The 19349-nt window shown below is 51.7% G+C and overlaps 6 protein-coding genes across 6 annotated transcripts; 2 read left to right on the top strand and 4 right to left on the bottom strand.

Annotated features, from left to right (window-relative positions):
• Positions 1-405: 405 nt before the first annotated feature.
• BDV14DRAFT_118300 (putative nuclear localization protein) lies at positions 406-3397 on the bottom strand. Its single transcript, XM_073765829.1, has 3 exons — positions 2872-3397; positions 2571-2699; positions 406-2417 (listed from the first exon to the last, which is right to left on the bottom strand). The coding sequence occupies exons 1-3, from the start codon at positions 2975-2977 to the stop codon at positions 568-570; spliced, it is 2085 nt and encodes a 694-aa protein (XP_073632095.1). The 5' UTR covers positions 2978-3397; the 3' UTR covers positions 406-567.
• A 2708-nt stretch (positions 3398-6105) lies between these two features.
• Positions 6106-6580, top strand: BDV14DRAFT_166383 (uncharacterized protein). Its single transcript, XM_073767475.1, has one exon. It carries the CDS (start codon positions 6146-6148, stop codon positions 6305-6307), a length of 162 nt encoding a protein of 53 aa, XP_073632096.1. The 5' UTR covers positions 6106-6145; the 3' UTR covers positions 6308-6580.
• Positions 6581-8819: 2239 nt separating this feature from the next.
• BDV14DRAFT_166387 (uncharacterized protein) lies at positions 8820-9304 on the bottom strand. The gene has a single exon (XM_073767476.1). The coding sequence runs from the start codon at positions 9123-9125 to the stop codon at positions 8955-8957; it is 171 nt and encodes a 56-aa protein (XP_073632097.1). The 5' UTR covers positions 9126-9304; the 3' UTR covers positions 8820-8954.
• Positions 9305-10059: 755 nt separating this feature from the next.
• On the top strand, positions 10060-11356 carry BDV14DRAFT_166388 (uncharacterized protein). Its single transcript, XM_073767477.1, has one exon. The coding sequence runs from the start codon at positions 10258-10260 to the stop codon at positions 10843-10845; it is 588 nt and encodes a 195-aa protein (XP_073632098.1). The 5' UTR covers positions 10060-10257; the 3' UTR covers positions 10846-11356.
• A 2515-nt stretch (positions 11357-13871) lies between these two features.
• On the bottom strand, positions 13872-17420 carry BDV14DRAFT_166392 (uncharacterized protein). The gene is made up of 3 exons (XM_073767479.1): positions 16881-17420; positions 16105-16815; positions 13872-16058 (listed from the first exon to the last, which is right to left on the bottom strand). The coding sequence occupies exons 1-3, from the start codon at positions 17013-17015 to the stop codon at positions 14097-14099; spliced, it is 2808 nt and encodes a 935-aa protein (XP_073632099.1). The 5' UTR covers positions 17016-17420; the 3' UTR covers positions 13872-14096.
• Positions 17421-19312, bottom strand: BDV14DRAFT_166393 (S-adenosylmethionine synthetase). The gene is made up of 3 exons (XM_073767480.1): positions 19013-19312; positions 18876-18961; positions 17421-18808 (listed from the first exon to the last, which is right to left on the bottom strand). The coding sequence occupies exons 1-3, from the start codon at positions 19084-19086 to the stop codon at positions 17808-17810; spliced, it is 1161 nt and encodes a 386-aa protein (XP_073632100.1). The 5' UTR covers positions 19087-19312; the 3' UTR covers positions 17421-17807.
• Positions 19313-19349: the final 37 nt, after the last annotated feature.

Raw genomic sequence — 19349 nt, forward strand, 5'->3', positions numbered from 1 at the left:
CTACCACTAGCATAAGATGATAAGACAAGTGAGGCGAGGTGAGGTCAATTTGTGTGCATCGATCGATATAGACATAAATCATGACCGCAAAAGTGTAAGTGAAGTAAGTGAAGTAAGTGCAGTACAAGACAGGGTAGAAAGAACACAAGGACAACAGTCAAGAGGGAAGGGTGATGCAAGAAAAATAATAATAATAATAATCAAGCAAACGCCATCCCATACTAGTAAAAACAACTACCAGTAGGCAGTAACGTACCATGTCCAAGTCTGACCGGTCCTCTATCGTAATGCACAATCAATTCATAAGCCAGACCCAAATCAAATTGCCTAGAACCCGAGACCAGAAACAAATAAATCAGGGTATAACAACGGGGTATTGTGAATATGAAATGCGCAAATTATGGATGGAAATACCCAACCCTGATGGAAATCAAGCTAGGCAAGTCAAGTAATGTATAGCTTCGAAGAAATGACAAGTAGAGGTAAAAATATAAACCAGATAGAAAAGCCCGGTACATGACTCCGAAACACCAAAGAGACGAATCAAAGACGAAAAGGTGAGACCGATCAGTAGGTGGACCAGCCAGGCTGTGAGTGACCAGGTTGCATTGGCTGACCTGGCCAGCCTGGCATAGCGGGGTTCATGCCCATACCAACCCCAGGCTGTTGAGGCGTCCCCGGCATGAATTGCTGTCCGGCTGGGCCATGCTGTGACGGGTATATACTCCGAGCAGCCATTGTAGGGTAAGGGCCGGAACCAGCAGGGAAGCCCATAGACGCCATGGACTGCTGCTGAGGTGTCTGAGGATGGTGCATCGCAAAGTTCTGCGGCATCTGGGGCACCGACGAGCGGACTTGATTACGCGGAGATTGTGACGGGTGTTGTTGCGATAGGTTGTGAGCAAGAGGGGAAGGAGACTGTTGGTGCTGAGGTTGCTGCGGCTGTGACCCAGGCTGTTGGTGCATTTGTGAGGGGTACTGAGGTATGCCCTGTGGGTTGGAAGGTAAAGGAGAGGCCTGAGGTTGCGGTGGTGGCTGACCCCACATCTGTTGTTGCTGCGAGGCATAACCGTAAGGTCCAGCCTGCGGCGCCAAAGCCGGGTTGGACCGCTGGTGCATAAGCTCAGGGCGCCCAACCGGAGGCATAGCGCGGATGGGTGACTGCGCCACCGAAGGCTGTTGGTGTAGTGGCGGCTGGAACCCGGCTTGGCTAGGCATCATTGGAGCTTGCGGCATCATGTTCGGCTGGGCCGGAGTCGAGCTCAAAATACCTGTAGTCGAAAGTCGTGGTGACTGCAAAGGCTGTGCCGCAGATGTACTAGCTTCAGGCTGCGACTGCGCCGCCGTCACTGGCGCTTCGCGTTGTTTGGCGTAGAACTCATCGAGTCCCTTCTGTCGGAAGTTGCGCTGAGACGTCAAGATCTTGTTGAAGTCAGTCGTGTGGGTCGCCTGGTTCAAGATTTCAGCAGCGGTGCTGGGCTGTGTCCGGTCCTGGTAAGGCTGGCCAGTGATCTCTTGCCTGGGTCGAGGCAAGCCTGTGTACTCCCGCAAACGTGGGTCATCTGTCGTGGTGGCCATGTGAATCATCGGAAGCGGGCCTGACATGGAACCAAGATTGGCGGGCATGGTCTCCAGCACATTGCTGTAGATGACATCCCCATGACCCAGAGTTGGGAGTAGATTTTGCGCATTCGCAGCTTCGGCCGCAGCCTCACGGGCCTTGGCGCCGCCCGGGCGTTTTTCACCTGCAAGGTCTTCCTCGGTGAACCCCTGCTTGCGAGCCTTGCTCTCCCAGTAATCATCACGTACGCGCCGTCCGTTGACGATGACACGGCTACCGAACTGACGGAACATCGACCGCGCTGAGACGATGGCGATTTGACGGGAGCGGTAGGAATATGGAAGAATATCCTGCTGAATGAGATCATCTTTCTCAATCTGAGTGGCGATGATCTTGTGCAGTGACCGGTTCTTGTTGAACAGGAGGTAGGAGTCTCTGTAGGAAAGAACTCGAGCACACTCTGTCGCAAGCATAAACAGCTTCTTCCCGCGCAGTGGGACGGTGAACGTCCTACACCTGTATTCGCGGTCGCCAGTCAGGTTGCCGTCCGCATCCACCTTTTGCTCGCCAGCGTCATCGAACTCTTTGGGAATATATTCATCGCGCGCCTCGTTGAGCTGATCGGTAGTGTGATCCCTAACAGTGGGAAGAGCCTTGACTAGAGGAGCTTTGGAGGGTGTGGTTTTCTCAGGAGGCGAGGCCAGCGGAGGTGAAGCGTTGGGCGGTGACCCTTGTAGTTGTTGAGGTTGCATCTGAGGCGTTTGTAGTTGAGGGTTTACTGGCGCGCCTGAATCACTGGTAGATGGGCGTGAAGAAGGCTTTGGTGGTCGGCCACGTTTCCGACGGGCTGATTCGTCTGTGATGTCGTGCGTCAGTATTTGGATCGCAAGAGCGCAAGTAGACGAATGCAAAACAAAAGCAACAGCAACAGTAAAAGCAACGAAATAAGTGGCTCGAGGTCACTCTAGCAGCTTGGGTGCCGAAGCGCAAGAGTACCTGGCGCACGTACCATCATCTTCACCGTCGCGAGAAACTGCGCGTCGTTCGGGTGTACGAGCGCGCTTGATACCTCGAGGGACTAAACTGGGATCTGCTGCTCCTGCTGTAGCGTAAGGTGGTGTTGGAAGAATGACAGATACTAGACGGGAGGTCAGTTCGAGGGTCGTCGCGATGGACAGACAGTAGGAAATAATAGATTAGAGACCCCCATTATCGGTAGCGACGCGACAGTCGCGCGAACGAAAACAAATACAAAATCAAAGAAAAGGAAAATGCGACCGAGACAGATGATAGAAAAAGATGCAACATACCATTTGAGTTATTCAAATCAGCAGGATTGATGGTGCCCGAGCCATCAACGAGATCGCCTCCGATCCCATTCATCGGAGCGGAAACGGAATGGGAGGTGCCATACATGGCGGGCCAAGGATGGACAAGAGGAGGGTGAAAGAGCGGTCGCGAGGCCGCGGGCGGGTCAGAGAGACGCGCGAGGAGTCAAAACGCCGAGATGGAGGTGATGGGCTGCTGCAACGAGGCGAAAGGAAGCAACGGCGACGATGCAGGTGGCCCTCGGACAACTCAGAGCAGACGTGTCGCGGGTGGGCATGCAGTTGGCTTGGGTGGTGTAAGAGTAAGACTGGGAAGGTGGCAGGCGGGCGGATCAGCGGGGAAAAGGAAGGGAGCAAATCAGTGTCAGAGCTTCCCAGGTCCGCGGGGGGTCGGAGGGGGGTAGTAGTAGAAGGACCAGAGATTAGAGGAGGACGGGGACTCTTGACTCTCGAACTCTTGTGGTGGACGGAATGCTGGATTAACTCTGGCTGCTGAGGGGAAAGATCACGTTGCTTGGGCGGTGACTAATCAAGGCAGAGCACAGGCTGAAGAACAAGTGTGGCTGGTGGCTGGTGACTGATGCCAGGGCGCAAAGCCTCGTGTGGCTGGTGCAGATGAGTGAAGGAGGCGCAGGCAGAGCAAGACTCGGTCGCAGCGGTCGCAGACTCGCAGTTTGGTGTGGGACGCTGGGAACTGGCCGATTGAGGAACCAGGGGGGTGCGCCCAAGGTTCGCTCGCTGCAGAAATGCAGAGCCACCAACAGCGACAGGGAAGCTGCTGCGGTCGATTCACAGCTTGCCGCTGACGGAACCGATCAGTGGGTACAGGCGATGGAAGTAAGTGTGACCAACAAGCAACAAGCAACAGCGTCTGTGTGTAGAGTAGTAGTGGTTCTAGTCGGAGTCTAGGGAGGGGTGGCCTGGGAGTATGTGCAAGGCAAAAAGACGGACTATTGGAGCGACAGTCCGGAGTGAGGAGGAGTGGGGAATCAGGAAAGTTAGAGATAGACGAAGCACCAGACAAAGGGAAGAGGCCACGACGCAGAGGAACAAAGAAGAGGGAAGGATTCGTCTGCGAAGGAGGCTAAGAGAGCTAACTGGGAGAGAAGCAGCGGGTGTGACACGGGCACACAGAACGAGGGCGGTCACTTGTGATTGGCTGCCGTTATGCACATTTGTAAGCTGCACAAGCCTGGTCTCCCACGATAAGACGGAGGAGCCATTGCCTTATTATCCTCTCTTCCACTACTCTCACGTTCTCATTATTTTCCAACTACAAGCATGACCGTCGGGTAGCGCGGATCCCACTGGCAAGTCCTGAGCTGAGATAACCTAGTGTCTCAAAGAACCCTGCATATGGATGGTCAAGTTACTGGCCTCCCAGCGAACCGATCACAGGCAGCAGAAATACAAATACAAAAGACGACCAACTGAAAGGAAAATAAAAATCAAAAACCAGGAGACTGCAAGAGCCGCGCCTCGATCAGATTCCTGACGACAAAGCACAGGCGAAATAATCAATATCAATGGCCATAACCAGCCGGGAAGATCTCGGGAGCAGTGGCCAACATGAGCGATTAATGGCGGCCTTGCCGGCTGTGGCTTGTCCATCAAAGACCACTACTGCTGACATCTGAGGAATCAGGATGCATGATTCAGGATCAGGACACCCCCAGGAATCCGTACTATAAGCGCCGGTGATCATGCTGGCGGTGGTCCTCCTCCGTGTGCTGATGCATGCTTTTTCCGAAGTTGGACGGCATATCCCATGCGAGTAATGATCACCGAGGGTCCGACTGTGAAGAAGTAAAGAGAACAAGAAAACAAGCGCCTTCGATGCCTATAGTATGAATCATTATACGAAGCAAAGGCACCAATGGCGTTGTCGAGCATAGCCGGTGCTTCGTCGACAATCTCGGGCTGGAATGCTAGTGGTTGTCTTGCCCGTGGCGAATTCTCGCTAATGCATGACAGAAGCAAGGATCTATGCTCTTGTTCTAGACTTGCTATGCAGACTAGCCTTGTTTGAATGGAATTGGAATATCAGGGCGCACTTTCTTTCACTAGTACAGTCGTCACCACGGGCTGAGCCTTGTTGGAAGGTTATCCTGGGCGGACTATTTAGATCATCAACTATAGTTTGCGGAGAGACTGCTGGAATGATTTGATAGCATTTGAACGAGCGGATGATCTTTATCTAATTGTATCACTTGATAAAGCTTCTGTCGTCGAATTTATACCAATGCCGAAGTATATCGTGGGAGTAGGACTGATTGTCGATGATCGAGAGACTAGAGTACTTCAAGGCTCTACACGACAAATATAGCACACTTCCAAGCATATCAGCTCGCCACTAGTTCTATACAATGTAGTAACGACCTACCTCATTCAACACCGCCACCACCGTCCATACGAACCCTAACCGTACAACCTCCAAAGTACACTAGACTATACATAGCACATCCACCATCGCTCCAGACAAAAGAACATATGCTACAATCCCAGAATAACCGCCACCCCAACCAGCCAAGCATCTCCAACCTAGCACAGGCAGATGACCACCGTCCAGCTGCACGCTAAATTAATCGGTCATCTGCCCACCCGAGCGGAATCCCGGGTCGATCAGGCCCGTGCGTCGACCCTTTCTCTCTACAACGTCTCTGGACATCTGTTTAACTTGCGACTTGCAGCCTAGCCTGGCAGTGTAGTTTAGCGCTAGGATATGCTATGCTATGCAAGATGCGGACTGCACGTTGATTTGGAAGGATAAGGAGAAGGCGTCTAGTATCGCCATCTAGTATCTACTAAGTTCCCAGCATCGCTGTCACAAGCAGTGCGAAGGGACCAGGACCAGACAAGGTCACCAGCACCACGCACCAAGCGCAACATCACCCAAAGCGACCTAGCCTGGGGGCACAAAACAACGGTCTGTCCTCCTGCTGCGCACGGGTGAGTCACGGCGATCGGGAGCTGTGCGTTCTTTGTCCGACGTGGGCTGAGTATATCGATCAAGACCTTGCGCGTTGAGGTGCGGCCAATGGTTGGGTGGGTGGGTGTGAAGTGAAGTATGTTGGATCTTGGTAGGGGTACGGTGGAGGAACGCTGGGATGCTACGCGGTGTTACTGTGGTTGTATGTCGTTGCTATTGGTCTTGCATTGGTCTTGCTTAGATGAGATGGACTTTGTCAGGGATCTGGTTCGAGAACCAGGGTTCTTCTTCAGTTTCCTGGAACTGGAACTGGGATTGGGACTTGAAATGAGACTGGGACTGAGACTGAGACTGGGACTGAGACTGGGACTGGGACTGGGACTGGGACTGGCGATGCAATGCAACAAGGGTCTATATTCGATCTTGTTGTTTCTTATTCTTATCTCTCCTATCTCCTTCTCCGAGACATGCAGGGCTGCTCGGTTTTAGTCCCAGATACGACCTAGCCATCTACCACACGTCAAGACTCAAAAGGACATCAGGCATACTCTGCTCGCCATCCGCATTCGAACTGAGCTAACAGTCTCACGCTACCATTTGTAGTGTAGATCAATATGATGGCTAGCCAATGGCCCTCTCAAAAGGCCACCTTGACATACTTCCCCTAAGCGCCGAATGTCGAGCTAGTTCTGTATCCCAGCGAGAAAACATTTCTATCACCCCTATCACTCCTTGACATTCACAATCTACATGCTTCCAGACAGTAGCTGCGATGAATTAGCGCCTTGTCTCAGATATGTCATGTCGCATCGCTCGACTACTCCGCCCCGAAATGGATGATGATAAGCGGTCTCTAGTCCTGTGTTCTGCCATGCTTGGGTAGGTAACCAGGTAGGTGCATACCAAACATGAATCTGTTGAGCTGTAGCCCTATTCCCTTTCGCGTCCGTCGCGCTGCAACGAGGGCGTCCATATCAGCGGCACGAAGCTGTTCCATCCCATTGCGCAAGTCTCGACACGGCGCTCAAGAAGGCGTCTTACTCTACCATCAAAAGCCTACTACATTCGCTTCACTAATTCTAACTACACACATGTCTTTTCCACTTCCAGCCGACAAGTGGAGACTGCATTCTGCATCTGTTCGACGGAGTCTGAGTGCTTAATCCCGACCCTCGAGGTCTGAGGACCCAGGTAGGTAACAGTATCGTGATATGAATCGATGGCGCTGGGCTCGCAAGGAGAGCACCCGGAAATACTAACACTGTACATAATGGTAGTACTATGACCATAGATGTACTCCCAATCATACTGTCACCAGCGCTATATACCTACCAGATAGATCTATAAGATTTCTCTTCCCTAGCCCGCCAATAGAAGGTTTGAGTATGGCCAGGGACATCCATATCAATGTCAATTTCCCCTCGCTGCGGAGACATATATGTCTTCGAATCTAGTCACGCTTGAATATCTAACCACAAAGGGCATTTCATTAACGGAATATTACCTTAATAAGGGACCTCCGCTTTTTACCTTCGGTCCGTTCACTTCGCGTGACGAGCTCAGACACCGTCGGCATCGACCCAAGTATACTGTCCTATCGGGTCGACGCAATTACAGAGTATGTTCCAGTACCCCAAGACACAGAGTAGTATTGATGATCTCGAGCTTCAACTCAAAGCAACTAAAGTCTAAATGCCCCTGTTATAGTTTGTCCTCTTGTCTGAATTACACTTTCGGAGAGAATCAGACGAATCCGTGCGCGATGTGATGTCAACTTACTGCGTTCTACATAGCTGGGGAATATCAAAATGTATTTTTGGAATTGACAACGCAGGTAACGTCTCCTTCGCCTACGCCTACGTGAAAACGTTTATCTGGACACTGGACAGAGCCAAGATATCCCGGCGCAGCACGCTATATCACCAGCCGGCGCTCGTGGCAATGGCCTTGGTCCTTTGCCTTTGACCCTCAATTCCTGTCGAAAAGGATCGAGATACTCCCCGCAGTCCACGTGCAAGGAGAACAGGAGATGTCCGAGCAGGTACTCGGCTAGGCCGGCATGGCTTCTCCCCTTTCCCTTGTCCTTGTCTCCCCCATTGCGAGAGTAAGCACAAAGAAAGCTTCCCCGGAGATTTAACACGGCCAGCCATAGGCACAGAATAGACGCATGCTTATGCTTTGGCCTATTCCATTGCGATTTGCGAGCCCTTAGTGGTGCTTGGACGAGAATATGTGATCTGGTGACCACCGCATTGGCGACGCGCTACCGAGGGAGCATCACCCAGCCCAGTCAGACAGCGGCGGAAGATAAAGAAGAAGTCTCAGCAGACCACCTATCTCCTGCATGTAATCTTGCAGCATCAGGATCAGGTTCTTGAGGCAGCTATCCGAGGTAGTCCGCCAGAGTTCAGAGTCCATCTTGTTGAATGGTCGGTGCGATTGTAAATATCCGATCTCCGTCCTCTGTCCTCCGCATTTCGCACATTCGCAGTGTTTAGAGGAGATGTAAGATAGATGACGGCATATCTTCCCAGGACCATTTCCTTAGATGGGGGTTTTGGGGTCAAGTAGCGTTTACCCGAATCGGTAGAATGGCACTGGTGCATTATCCGTGTGGCGAGTACTGTGGCGAAGTATACTCCGGATTCCGTAGGTAGATGTCAATACTGATGGCGACATGTTATGACGATTTGAGATCTGGGTTTCAGCAGGATGATAGTGTCTGGCTTTGGTGCTCTGGATATCAATTAGCAGTGTTGTGATAGCCAGGGATATCGTGGACTCTTAGTGCCCCAGTGTCAATGGGTAGTCTCAATATGGATTGTTCCCAGATGAGCATGAGTTCGGCGAGAGCGCAGCAAGTCATCGTCTCAATTCGGTCCGTTAGACGATCTCGTCATGCCATTTGATATATCCCATTGCATCACAATGAGCACTACCCCGTACTCCGTACACAACTGTCGCGTATCAGCTTATCAGATCTCTGAAGCCGTTCGAGCATTGCCTGATTCAACGTCATGGTAACTAAAAAAGGATAGTCGAAGCAGATCAACCGTTGCCCTATACCCAGCAGAGTATCTATGACGGCAGCCTTACTCCAGATTCCGGACTCTGAATAGCATCACCTCTTAACGTCTTAGGGACCCTGGGCAGAGCCGTTAGCCATTACCCGCAGTGACGAAGCCGCCCAACTTCTCATACCTCCCACCAATTGGAAAACAACCCGGCACGACCATGGCCAAGACGAAATAAACTCGCATTGGCCTCCAACGGAACCGCACATCACGTCGTCCTGAATATGGGCCATATCAGAGGCTGAGAGGTCGCTGATCGATCAGACATGACCATATCATGATATAATAGTGGGCCCTTGTTCCAAGGCTCGCAGGCATCAAGGCTCGAAGTCAAACTTGACCGGAAGCTGGAGAAGGGAAAGAATCCGCAGCCAGTCACGTTGTAGACAGAAAGCCAAGCAATTGCTAGACCTGGAGAGGGTTAGTGCTGAGAGTGGTTAAACTGCAATGGGGATAGACGACCCCGCAAAACTGGACCAGTAGGATTGCGCCCATGCGGGCGTGGACCTCGTGACCATTCTAGCCCCATTCTAGCGTGCAGGGGTAAATCAAGGAATAACGGCGAGAACGGGCTGGACTGTTCAGTGTCAAGGATGTGAGAGGCGAAGACATGGCCACTGGTAGAATATTAGAAAATGATAAGATATAGATAAGTGTTGGGGAGTGTACCCTGTATCTATTCAAGGCGAGACAGACGCGTACTACGGAGGCGAGACGGAGTCAGGCAACGCGATCAACAAGAAAATCTCAAGTTCTCTGGGCTGGGTCGGCCCCACTGAGCAAAGGTCAGCTGCCCTCTTGATTTTGCTGTTCTCTCTCAAGAGTCCCTGCGCTGGTCGCAGACTGTCATCTCCAGACTCCAGTTCTCCACGATATAATTGTATGGCAAGTTGGCAACTCTAGAATCATACAATGTAAATTCATATTAGAAGAATAAATAATCAATATCATTGATAAAATAAAGATATACTCTTCAACTGTAAGAAATGCGACCGGTAAACGGCACCATGGTAGAGTCTAGACCCAGAGATCTCCGCTTGCAGAGTCTGCGCTCGATCAGCCGGATTTCTGCTTTGGGAGTCCCGGCGCCCAGACGGTCCAGAACAGTCAGAGTCACCACGGCAGCCAGAACCGCCCAGAGTTCACGATGTTCCCTGACTCCCTCGCCCTCCCACGCAATAAGAACTTGCTCTCCCCGATTCTTCTCACGTCTCTTACCATACACTCCCACAACCACTTCACCACCCTCACCACCCCATTTCACCACATATCGCATCCTACTCCCTCAGTAAAACAATTGGCCATCCAGCCCTAATAATATCTACCACATTACCCGATTAGGCCATCGCCAGTACCACTCTAGCCATGGCCGTCAACGTCCTCCCGGAGTCGCTCTCCTCAAAGCCCAGCCCCGCCAACCTGAACAAACGCCTGCCCCCCATGGCCGATAGATCCTCGCTCTCCTACAGACTCACCAACCTGTCAAAGCAAAAACTCGCCCGCGAGGCTACCGCGCCTGACCCTGATATCCGTCGCTGCCTCGGCCATTTCCGCATGCACGTCCTCTCTGTCGAGTTCGCCCAGCAAGAGATGGCTACCAAGATAACCTCTTTCGAGTTCGAGGACGACAGCGAGTCGGAGGATGAGGAGGCTCAGACACAAGAACCTATCAAAAAGTTTACTGCTGCCGCTACTGCTACTGCTACTGCCACCACCACCACCGAGCCCGAAGTCGAAGTCGAGATTGAGACCGAGTCACCGTCAGAGACCGAGTCAACGAAGGAGACAGATCAAACCATCCATGTCCACTTCGAGGTTCACACTCCCACTCTGTCTGAAGAGAAGGACAAGGATGCCGGCATCGTCGACAAGGGTCGTCGGTGCATAGAGAAGGCACAGACTGGTTTCTGGTCTTCGCCGGCTCAATGCATACCTGTTCGCATTGCCGGTTAAACTATTCTTCAACATCATCTCATCTACGACATCACCTTACCACTCAAAACATCTCAACACTCTCACCTCTACCTCCTATACCTTACTACCGACACAACCACGGGGCCCTTTAATGCTCTCTCACCTCACCACCCTCCGTGTGACGACCTTACGACTGTTACGACTTGTTCATCTTCCCTTCTATATACCTATTCAACCAAATCATTCATCATTCATCATTCTGATTATTCTCAACTTGGCGTTATTATATATACGGATTGGATCGGAGCACATATCAAAACCTGGATTGGGCTTGATTCGGCCGGTTATTTGGAGTTGCTGTTGCTCATTTGGACTGAAAAGAATTGGATTGGATTGGACTGGGTTTGGATAAAAGAGCATACCATACCATACCTTATCATGGCATACAACTGTATTTAGTCTATACTATACTCCGACATTCTATAGTATCTAGCGAGTGTACATGAAGAGAAAATCACGTACATTGAATATGAAAACTGCAAGCAAACATCCTTCTATTACATTCAAACTCCGTACTTAAGAATCAGATAAAGAACACCCTACGCAACATACTTCCAAAGTAGATTCCCCAGACCATTCATCCCCCAACAGCCGAAACCCGCCAACACCCAAGTCATCAACGGCTAACCTGTCTACTCGGCTACGCGGATAAAGCATCCATAGTAAAAGCACGGACATCCCCCGATCCCTCCCGGACTCACAGGACATGCGATACCTAGAGCCAAAGCCAAAGCCAGACTGCAACGACTCTGACTCTGACTCAACAGAGTCCGAGAACCGGCTGATTAGGTGACCAGCAACTCGAGCAACTAGTCACCCCGGATAACCGGTTACCGAAACCAAGGATAAATCGGGACTGCGGCAGGGACTGGCCATTGGGTATTGGGTACGGTATGGGAAATAAGCGGCCAAAGCCCAAAAGTACCGGAAATATGGACTGAAATATTTTTCCGTGCCTGGGCCGGTTTCCCCGGACTGGAGACGAGTCCAAACTCCAATTGCACCATTGCCTTGCTCCACGTTGGTGGGTTGACTTGGAGGGGGTAGGGCACGCTTTTTGGTGTCTAGAATCTACGTAGAATGTATCAGGGATCAGGGATTAGGGAACAATATCTTGAGAGATACGTAGAGACAGTTACAGAGGAGAGATAAGTCAACCCATGATCCATCCTAGATCCAGATCACCAGAAGCAAGTCCAACCCTGACCCCGAAACGCTGCCACTGCGGCAATCCCTCCATGACCACCGCCACGTCACTACGCAACGAGCAACGAGATAACCCACGGATAACGGAGTAATCTTCATCCCACTCTCACTCCCACTCAACTTCAAGTCTCTAACAGCCTCAGAATCAGCACCTCCAGGTGACCAATTCAGCGGGTCCAGTAATATTCTATTCCTTCCCCTTGCCCTTACCCTGAGAGTCTTGACCCGCACCAGCCCAGCACATGATCATGGGCTATGGGGTGATCTGCATACTCCATAGCCACGGAATTACTCCATGCGGCGGAAGTACGACGACACATGATTTTCCAGAATTTTCAGGATCCGATTATAATTATGAATCTTGCAATTAAAAGTTACAGATCTATCTTGATTCTTGGATCTATGACTACCAGTACCAGGCTGTAACGTGCTAACGTATAACGTACAGTTAGTCGCCGTCCTATCCGATCAGCTACCTAGGTTTTGTCTATACTCTTGATCTCCGATCACCGGTCGTGCCATACCCTGCATAACCATAGCGCATAGGGCTTCTTGGTTCGTAAACCATTCCTTAATCTATCCCTCGCCACTCCTTCCCTAATAGAATCCTCTTGCCTCCGCGTGAACGTCAATCCGAGGAAGAGACACTGGGTCTTTACTCCTTGCCTACTAGCGTAGTAGCAGTCCCATAGGGCTCAGGGCTCAGGTACGTACGCATGCAGCAATCAAACTCCGGCGTACCTTCCCCAATCAACCTGTCAGTTGGATGGGTAAGTTCTCCCTAGAACTAGCCCAGCCCAGTTCAGCCCAGCCCAGCCCTAAGTGCCTGCCAGGGTGCCTGCTCATCGCCTATTCAGGAAGAAACGGTCTATACCGGCACATTCGCACCTGCCATATATATGCCGGCACTCTAATCAAGCCAGGAGAGAGCGAGGTTATTCACTGCCAAGAACGGAAGGAACGTCCCATACGAGTCTCAGTCGCTCCTTCCTTAACCCTACTCACTGGTCATGATCGCTCCTTCTTTGGAGAGTATGTAGCCCTATGGCGTCTAATGAGGAAAGAACGACCGACGCAAACCTCAATCGCTCCTTCCTTAATCCTATTCACTGGTCATGGTCGCACCTTCCTTGGAGATTACATAGCCCTGCGGCGTCTAATTAGGAAAGAGCGGGCCATGACGAGATAACCTTGACGGATCAGGACCTTGAACTCTGTAGTAGCTGAATCCGACCCTGGTATAAAGATAGGGCTGCTCCGGATGATGAAGTAAGAATCATCTGGGGTTTCTACTCGTCTCACTTGCCTTGGAAGTTGTTAGTGCTACAATCCACTCAAGGAAGGCGCGACGTTGCCATGGGGCAGAAAAGGAAGGAACGACCAATGCAAATGTCAGTCGCGCTTGCCTCGAGAAAAGTGTCATTAACGAAGGAAGGAGCGAGGTTACATGCTGGGCAGATGTGGAAGGAGCGATCCACACTGCGACGGTCGTACCTGCCCTGGAAGTATATGCTGATACGGTCATCAATAATGGAAGGAGCAACCCAGGTCCAGTCACGGGACAGTCGCACTTTCCTCAACTACGTGCACAACTCTATATGCTAAACAACTTATGGAAGGAACGACCTTAGTAGTGAACAGCAATCGTGCCTTCCTTAAACGTACTCTATATAGAATCTTTACTCTGGTTTCAAAGGAGAGATTGAGGCGAACGCGCGATAAAAACCAACAAGAATATGTGCTGTCCTTATGATGGTGTATGCAGATTACAGGGCCCGGGGGCGGCTAGGGGAAGGCTGCCACTGGGTGATATACCTCGCCATGAGCTGGACCGGAAAAAAGTATTCGCTGTTCAGGAATAGCAACAATAGCGATATTTAGAGTAGTTCTAATCGATGCCTCACACCACATCTATCCAGTCAAAGACTTCAATCCTAGGTATCAACTACAAGTAAGTATAAACAAACGCCCGCTAAAATATTCCATACATGATATGCCATGCAAACCCAATTATAGAGGAAAAATCACAATGCAAGTTCATCATCATCATCATCATCCCAGCCTAGCGCGGAGTAGATTGATTTCTCCGGCGTCATTGGGATAATAGGGGCTGCGCTACTCACGGTTGTCGACGGACCTGAGATAGCACCTAAACCAGGAGCGGAAGTGACACTGGGTCGACGAGCAGCCACCACAGGAATCGGCGCAGCAGCTTTGGGTTTTGGCGGGGTTTCAAAGATCATTGAGGGTTTTGAGGGCGTGATTCTGCTCGGGAGAGCAAAGAGAGGCGGTGGAGGAGGACGCGCAAGGCTTGGTTGTGGTGTTTCGGGCGCAACATCAGCGTCTACCATGTTGGCACTCTGCGACTTGACTGGAGTCAAGGGATTTGTGTCTGTAGGCCGAGGGGCAGGTCGTTGGGGGACGCGGAAGAGGTTTCCTGTTCCTGGTACAGGCGACTCCGACACGATGGGTGAGGCAATAGACTTGGAAAAGCTCAGCGGCTGCGATGAACGGCGAGAGGGCGTCTCTTGCACGGCCGAGTCAGTGTTAGAAGGCGCACCCGAGAAAGAGCTAGGCCGAATGGTCGACCCAGGGATGACCTGAGGTTCAGATGTGAAGGGCGACAAAGTAGGTACAGTAGTGGTCTTTGTCTTGGATCGAGTCACGCTCTTAGGCAGAGGGAGACCACCTACTGCGTCACGCTTCCGAACCTTGCTAGGCGTAGCCATGACCTGGACACCTTGCCCCAGCGGGTTGCGGACGGGGTTCTTGGGCTTTCTCGAGCTAGAAGACCGCTTTTCTGCATCTTGAGCGATATCCTTGGCCACCAACTCGCGGTTCGGCTTCCGAAGTGCGTGGATGGCAGCATCGAGCTCTTTCTTCTGGTCTGCCAGCATTTGCACACGCTTTAGCTTCGTCTCGTGTTGCCGTGCCACGGCGAAGAGATCCACTTCGCGGTTTTCTGCTCTCTTGGCCTTTTGAATACCGCCTCGGACACTGGTGCTGAGAGTTGGTAGCAAAGGTGTGGTCTCTCGCTTGCTCTCGATTTGCGACGGTGCGGTGATGGAGCGGTGTAGTGACGGTTGCGAGCGGCTTTGTGAGGCAGCTTGCTCATCAGTCAACACGCGATGTAGAGTGCGGCGAGACTTTTGGGAATTGCGCTCAGTAGCTTCTGATTCTTTTAATTCTTTGCGTGGCTTCTTCACAGTCTTTGGAAAGGGCGAGGCAGTACCGGCGGAGACACCAAGTTTTCGAGTAATAGCTTTGCAGCGGTCTGGTAGTCGCGAAGCATAGAACGGGATGATAACCTCTGTGCAAAAGTCTCGCATGGCGTCGTTACCACCTTTGCCGTTCTGCTGATTGCTTCCAGAGGCTTGAGACTCAGTGACAGAAGCATCGTCAAAGTTGACGGCATGCCAGATGCAAAGGCGATCGAGGTGGAGTTCAAGCATCACATTCAGGTCTTGAGACTTCTTTGTCTTCGTCTTAGGTTTCTCTGCAGTCGCGGCAGAGCCATCTTTTTGATCAGCCTTCTTCGCGTCATCGGCAGCAGCCGTCTCAAGCGCAATTGCCTCGAGAATGAGCAAAATCTGAAGCTGAGTTTCACGCATCCGCAAGTCAGCCACATGCTTCTTGATCTCCGCATCTCGTGACGTCTCAATTGAAGTGCCCGTCTCTGTCATTGCGCGGTTCTTCCACCACCCGCGAATATAGTCAGGTTCCACAGGGTAGAGACCATTCCGGCCCAGAGCTTTCTTCTTGCTCTTTCGCTTCTTGGGTGCGGCATCATCGTCTGAGATAGTGAGCACGATATCTTGGAGTGTTGCTGGGAGCGTCTCGCGGAACTTCAGGTCCATCTTCTTTGCTGGCAATATAGCCTCGCGATAGAAAGCGACAAGCTCGGATACAGCACCTGTAGAGTCCGGAGCTTGGAAAGCAACCCGGCAGCGCGGGAGCGGACCTTTAGCGAAGTATGCAACGGATGCCTGAAGAGTCAGTATTGATCAAATTACTCTCAACATCGGGACGTACCTTTGAGACATAGAGAGCTTGTAGATACTGCTTCCTCAACCCATCCAAAAGCTCCTGCGAGGACTGCGTTGCTTCGCCCATGTTCTCATCAATCTCGCCAGACACTATAGCCTCAGCAGGAGTCTGCGCCACTGGCGGCACAGAGACCATCCGAACATCACAGCCCGAGCTCCTATCCAAAGAGTCCATAGGCGAGACGCCCTTCATCCGCTCATCGGAGTCCGCTGTTTCACCAGACACACCAAAGACAAGTTCCAACTTTGCCCGTTTGGCGGGAACGGGAAGGCTCATATCAGGTGCGGGATCATCCACCTGCGCCATCGCCCACCAGTCATCTCCCGCAACGCAATTGTCCTGCTTGCGAGGTGTACATGGCGGTAAGGTATTAAGGCGCTGACTCGACGATTTAACAAGAACACGGATATCGCCTTCTTCCACGCCCCGTGATAGTTTTGACAAGGAATATATCCCCCGCTTGACTCGTTCAATCACATATAGACCGCCGTCGGAGGCTAATCGGACAATCAAAACCTTAGATTCATGGTGATGTTGGTCCTCGAGCGCAGGGATGTTCGCGACAAAGAGGCTCCCCGATTGTATTTGTGATAGCGTCGAAGGGATATCAAGCCAGTCGAAGGGCAGTTGATGTTGAGGAATTACCGCAAGCGGCTCGAGGACGTACGGCTCATCGTATAGGGACGCAGCGTGGGCCTTGAAAGAAGGGGTGTCAGTTTGCGGGACATGGAAGTACTGCGTTAGGAAAACAAATTGCGCACCCGGATGACTATGTTCTCAGCTGGCCATTCTGAGGTAGCTGATAGCTTGCGCTTCCTTATCTGGGGACGAGGCGCATCGTGGAGCTGGTTGAGTAGGATGGGTTCGAGCACTGTAGAAGATCCACGCGAGGCCATGAACACGTTGAATCACTCATACATCGTACTGTCGGTGGTTAAGAGGTGTATAAGGGTTGGGAATAAAGCAAGACGAAATCCCAAACAAAGTAGATGAACGTAAAACAGCAGTTATAGTCCAATTGGTATAGTGATTCCAGCGGGGAGAGCAATGCTTGATGGATTCTTCGACGCGACTTGATGGCTTGGCGTCACGCGTTAGTGGGGATGTGGGATTGTTGCCTTACGGCCTGAGTTTTGAGGCCGAACTCTGACAGCCCGTCGTGGGTCTGACTCTCTGAGCATGGATGGGGCACGATGGGGCCACCGGAATTCCCCCAAGACGAGATTGTGGCACCGAGCTCAACGATTTTATAGTAATTTTCACGAATCGAGTGTAGAGCAGAAAGAGAAAATTTTGCATAATGCAAGTCATTATATTATTCTATATTGCCAATGTTTAGATTAGCATGCAAATGTGGTGGCATCATGCCGACCACTCTCAAAGACCTTTCAAATTTCGGCCATGAGATGCTGAGCCTGAACGCTCAAGTGTTGAATGATCACACCAAAACAACGCCTATACATCCCTCCCAAGTGGTATCATGTTGAATTTATCCGCGCAAACCCTGGTCCGCTCAGAGACCATGCAAAGAAATAGTCAGACAAGAGAAAAGGAAAACAAAATGGCTTTTTGTTTTGACATGTCTATGCTTGTGCTTTGGATTGTTGAAACAAAGCAGGAATCATTACAATCGTAAAAGAAGATGAGGAAGATATGTCAGAGGAGATTCAAGTGCTAGGCGAAACCGCTTAGAACTTGAGGGTCTTGGGCTTCTCCCAAGAGAACTCCTGGTTGGTGAAGTGACCGTTCTTGGCAGTCTTGAAGTAGATGGGCTTGGCCAGGTCAAGCTCGCGGACAATGACACCGGGACGAAGGTCAAAGTTGTTGCGGATGATCTGGACGAGCTCCTCGGAGGTCTTGTCAGAGGTGCCGTAGGTGTCAACGTAGAGGGAGAGGGGCTCAGCGACACCAATGGCGTAGGAGAGCTGGACGAGGGCACGGCGGGCAAGACCGGCGGCGACAAGGGACTTGGCGATCCAGCGGCCGACGTAGGCAGCGGAACGGTCAACCTTGGAGTAGTCCTTTCCGGAGAAAGCACCACCACCGTGGGCACCCCAACCACCGTAGGTGTCGACAATGATCTTGCGGCCAGTGAGACCAGCGTCACCCTGGGGACCACCAATTACGAAGCGGCCAGAGGGCTGGATGTGGTAGACGGTGCGGTCGTCAAGGAGCTCAGCGGGGATGACCTTCTTGATGATCTTCTCCTTAATGACAGCACGGAGCTCCTCGGTGCTCACATCGTCGCTGTGCTGGGCAGAGACGACGACAGTGTCGACACGCACGGGCTTGACGGCACCGTTGTCGTGAGCGTACTCAATGGTGACCTGGGTCTTGGTGTCGGGACGGAGCCAGGGGATGGAGCCGTCGTTACGGGCGTTGGTCATGGCGCTGTTGAGCTTGTGGGAGAGGAGAATGGTAAGGGGGAGAAGCTCAGGGGTCTCGTCGGTGGCATAGCCGAACATGATACCCTGGTCACCAGCACCGAGCTTCTCAAGAGCCTCCTCGTAGTGGAGACCCTGGGCAATGTCGGGGGACTGCTGCTCAATGGCGACCAAGACGTTGCAGGTCTTGTAGTCGAAACCCTTCTCGGAGTCATCGTAACCGATGTCCTTGATGGCACCACGGATGACAGCCTGGTAGTCGAGCTTGGCCTTGGTGGTAATCTCACCGAAAACCATGATCATACCTAACAGCGGTCAGCATGCGCGGAAAAAGCATGGGCTGAAAAAGCAAGGGTGCGGGCCAGCACATACCGGTCTTGGTAGCAGTCTCACAAGCAACCTTGGAGAGGGGGTCCTCAGCCAAGCAGGCATCGAGAATGGCATCGGAGACCTGATCACTGCAAAAGTCAGTACAGCTTCACCTGTCTCATAACGTAGTGAAAACATACGCGATCTTGTCGGGGTGACCTTCACCAACTGACTCCGAAGTAAATAGGAAACGAGAGCCTGAAAGGGAGCCCATTGTGACGGTGATGTGGTGTTGAGGTGGAGGGGAAAGATAGAGCGTAAGAAAGGAGAGAAAAAGATGAGTGAGTGAGAGGAAAGAAGAGAAGAGAGATGAGGGACGAGGGGGTGGAAGGAATTAAGTTCGGAGGGAAAACGAGAACTAAGAGGCGGGGCCGGTCCTTGACCGCCGAAGGAATCAGCAAAAATTGTTCTCAGTTCTGCAGTCTGCACCACAACCACAGAATTATTGCACCATCGCCCCCCCCCCCCCCCCCCCCC

The sequence above is a fragment of the Aspergillus stella-maris genome (assembly GCF_047715825.1).
Source record: "Aspergillus stella-maris strain CBS 113639 unplaced genomic scaffold BDV14scaffold_6, whole genome shotgun sequence".
Lineage (NCBI taxonomy): Eukaryota > Fungi > Ascomycota > Eurotiomycetes > Eurotiales > Aspergillaceae > Aspergillus > Aspergillus stella-maris.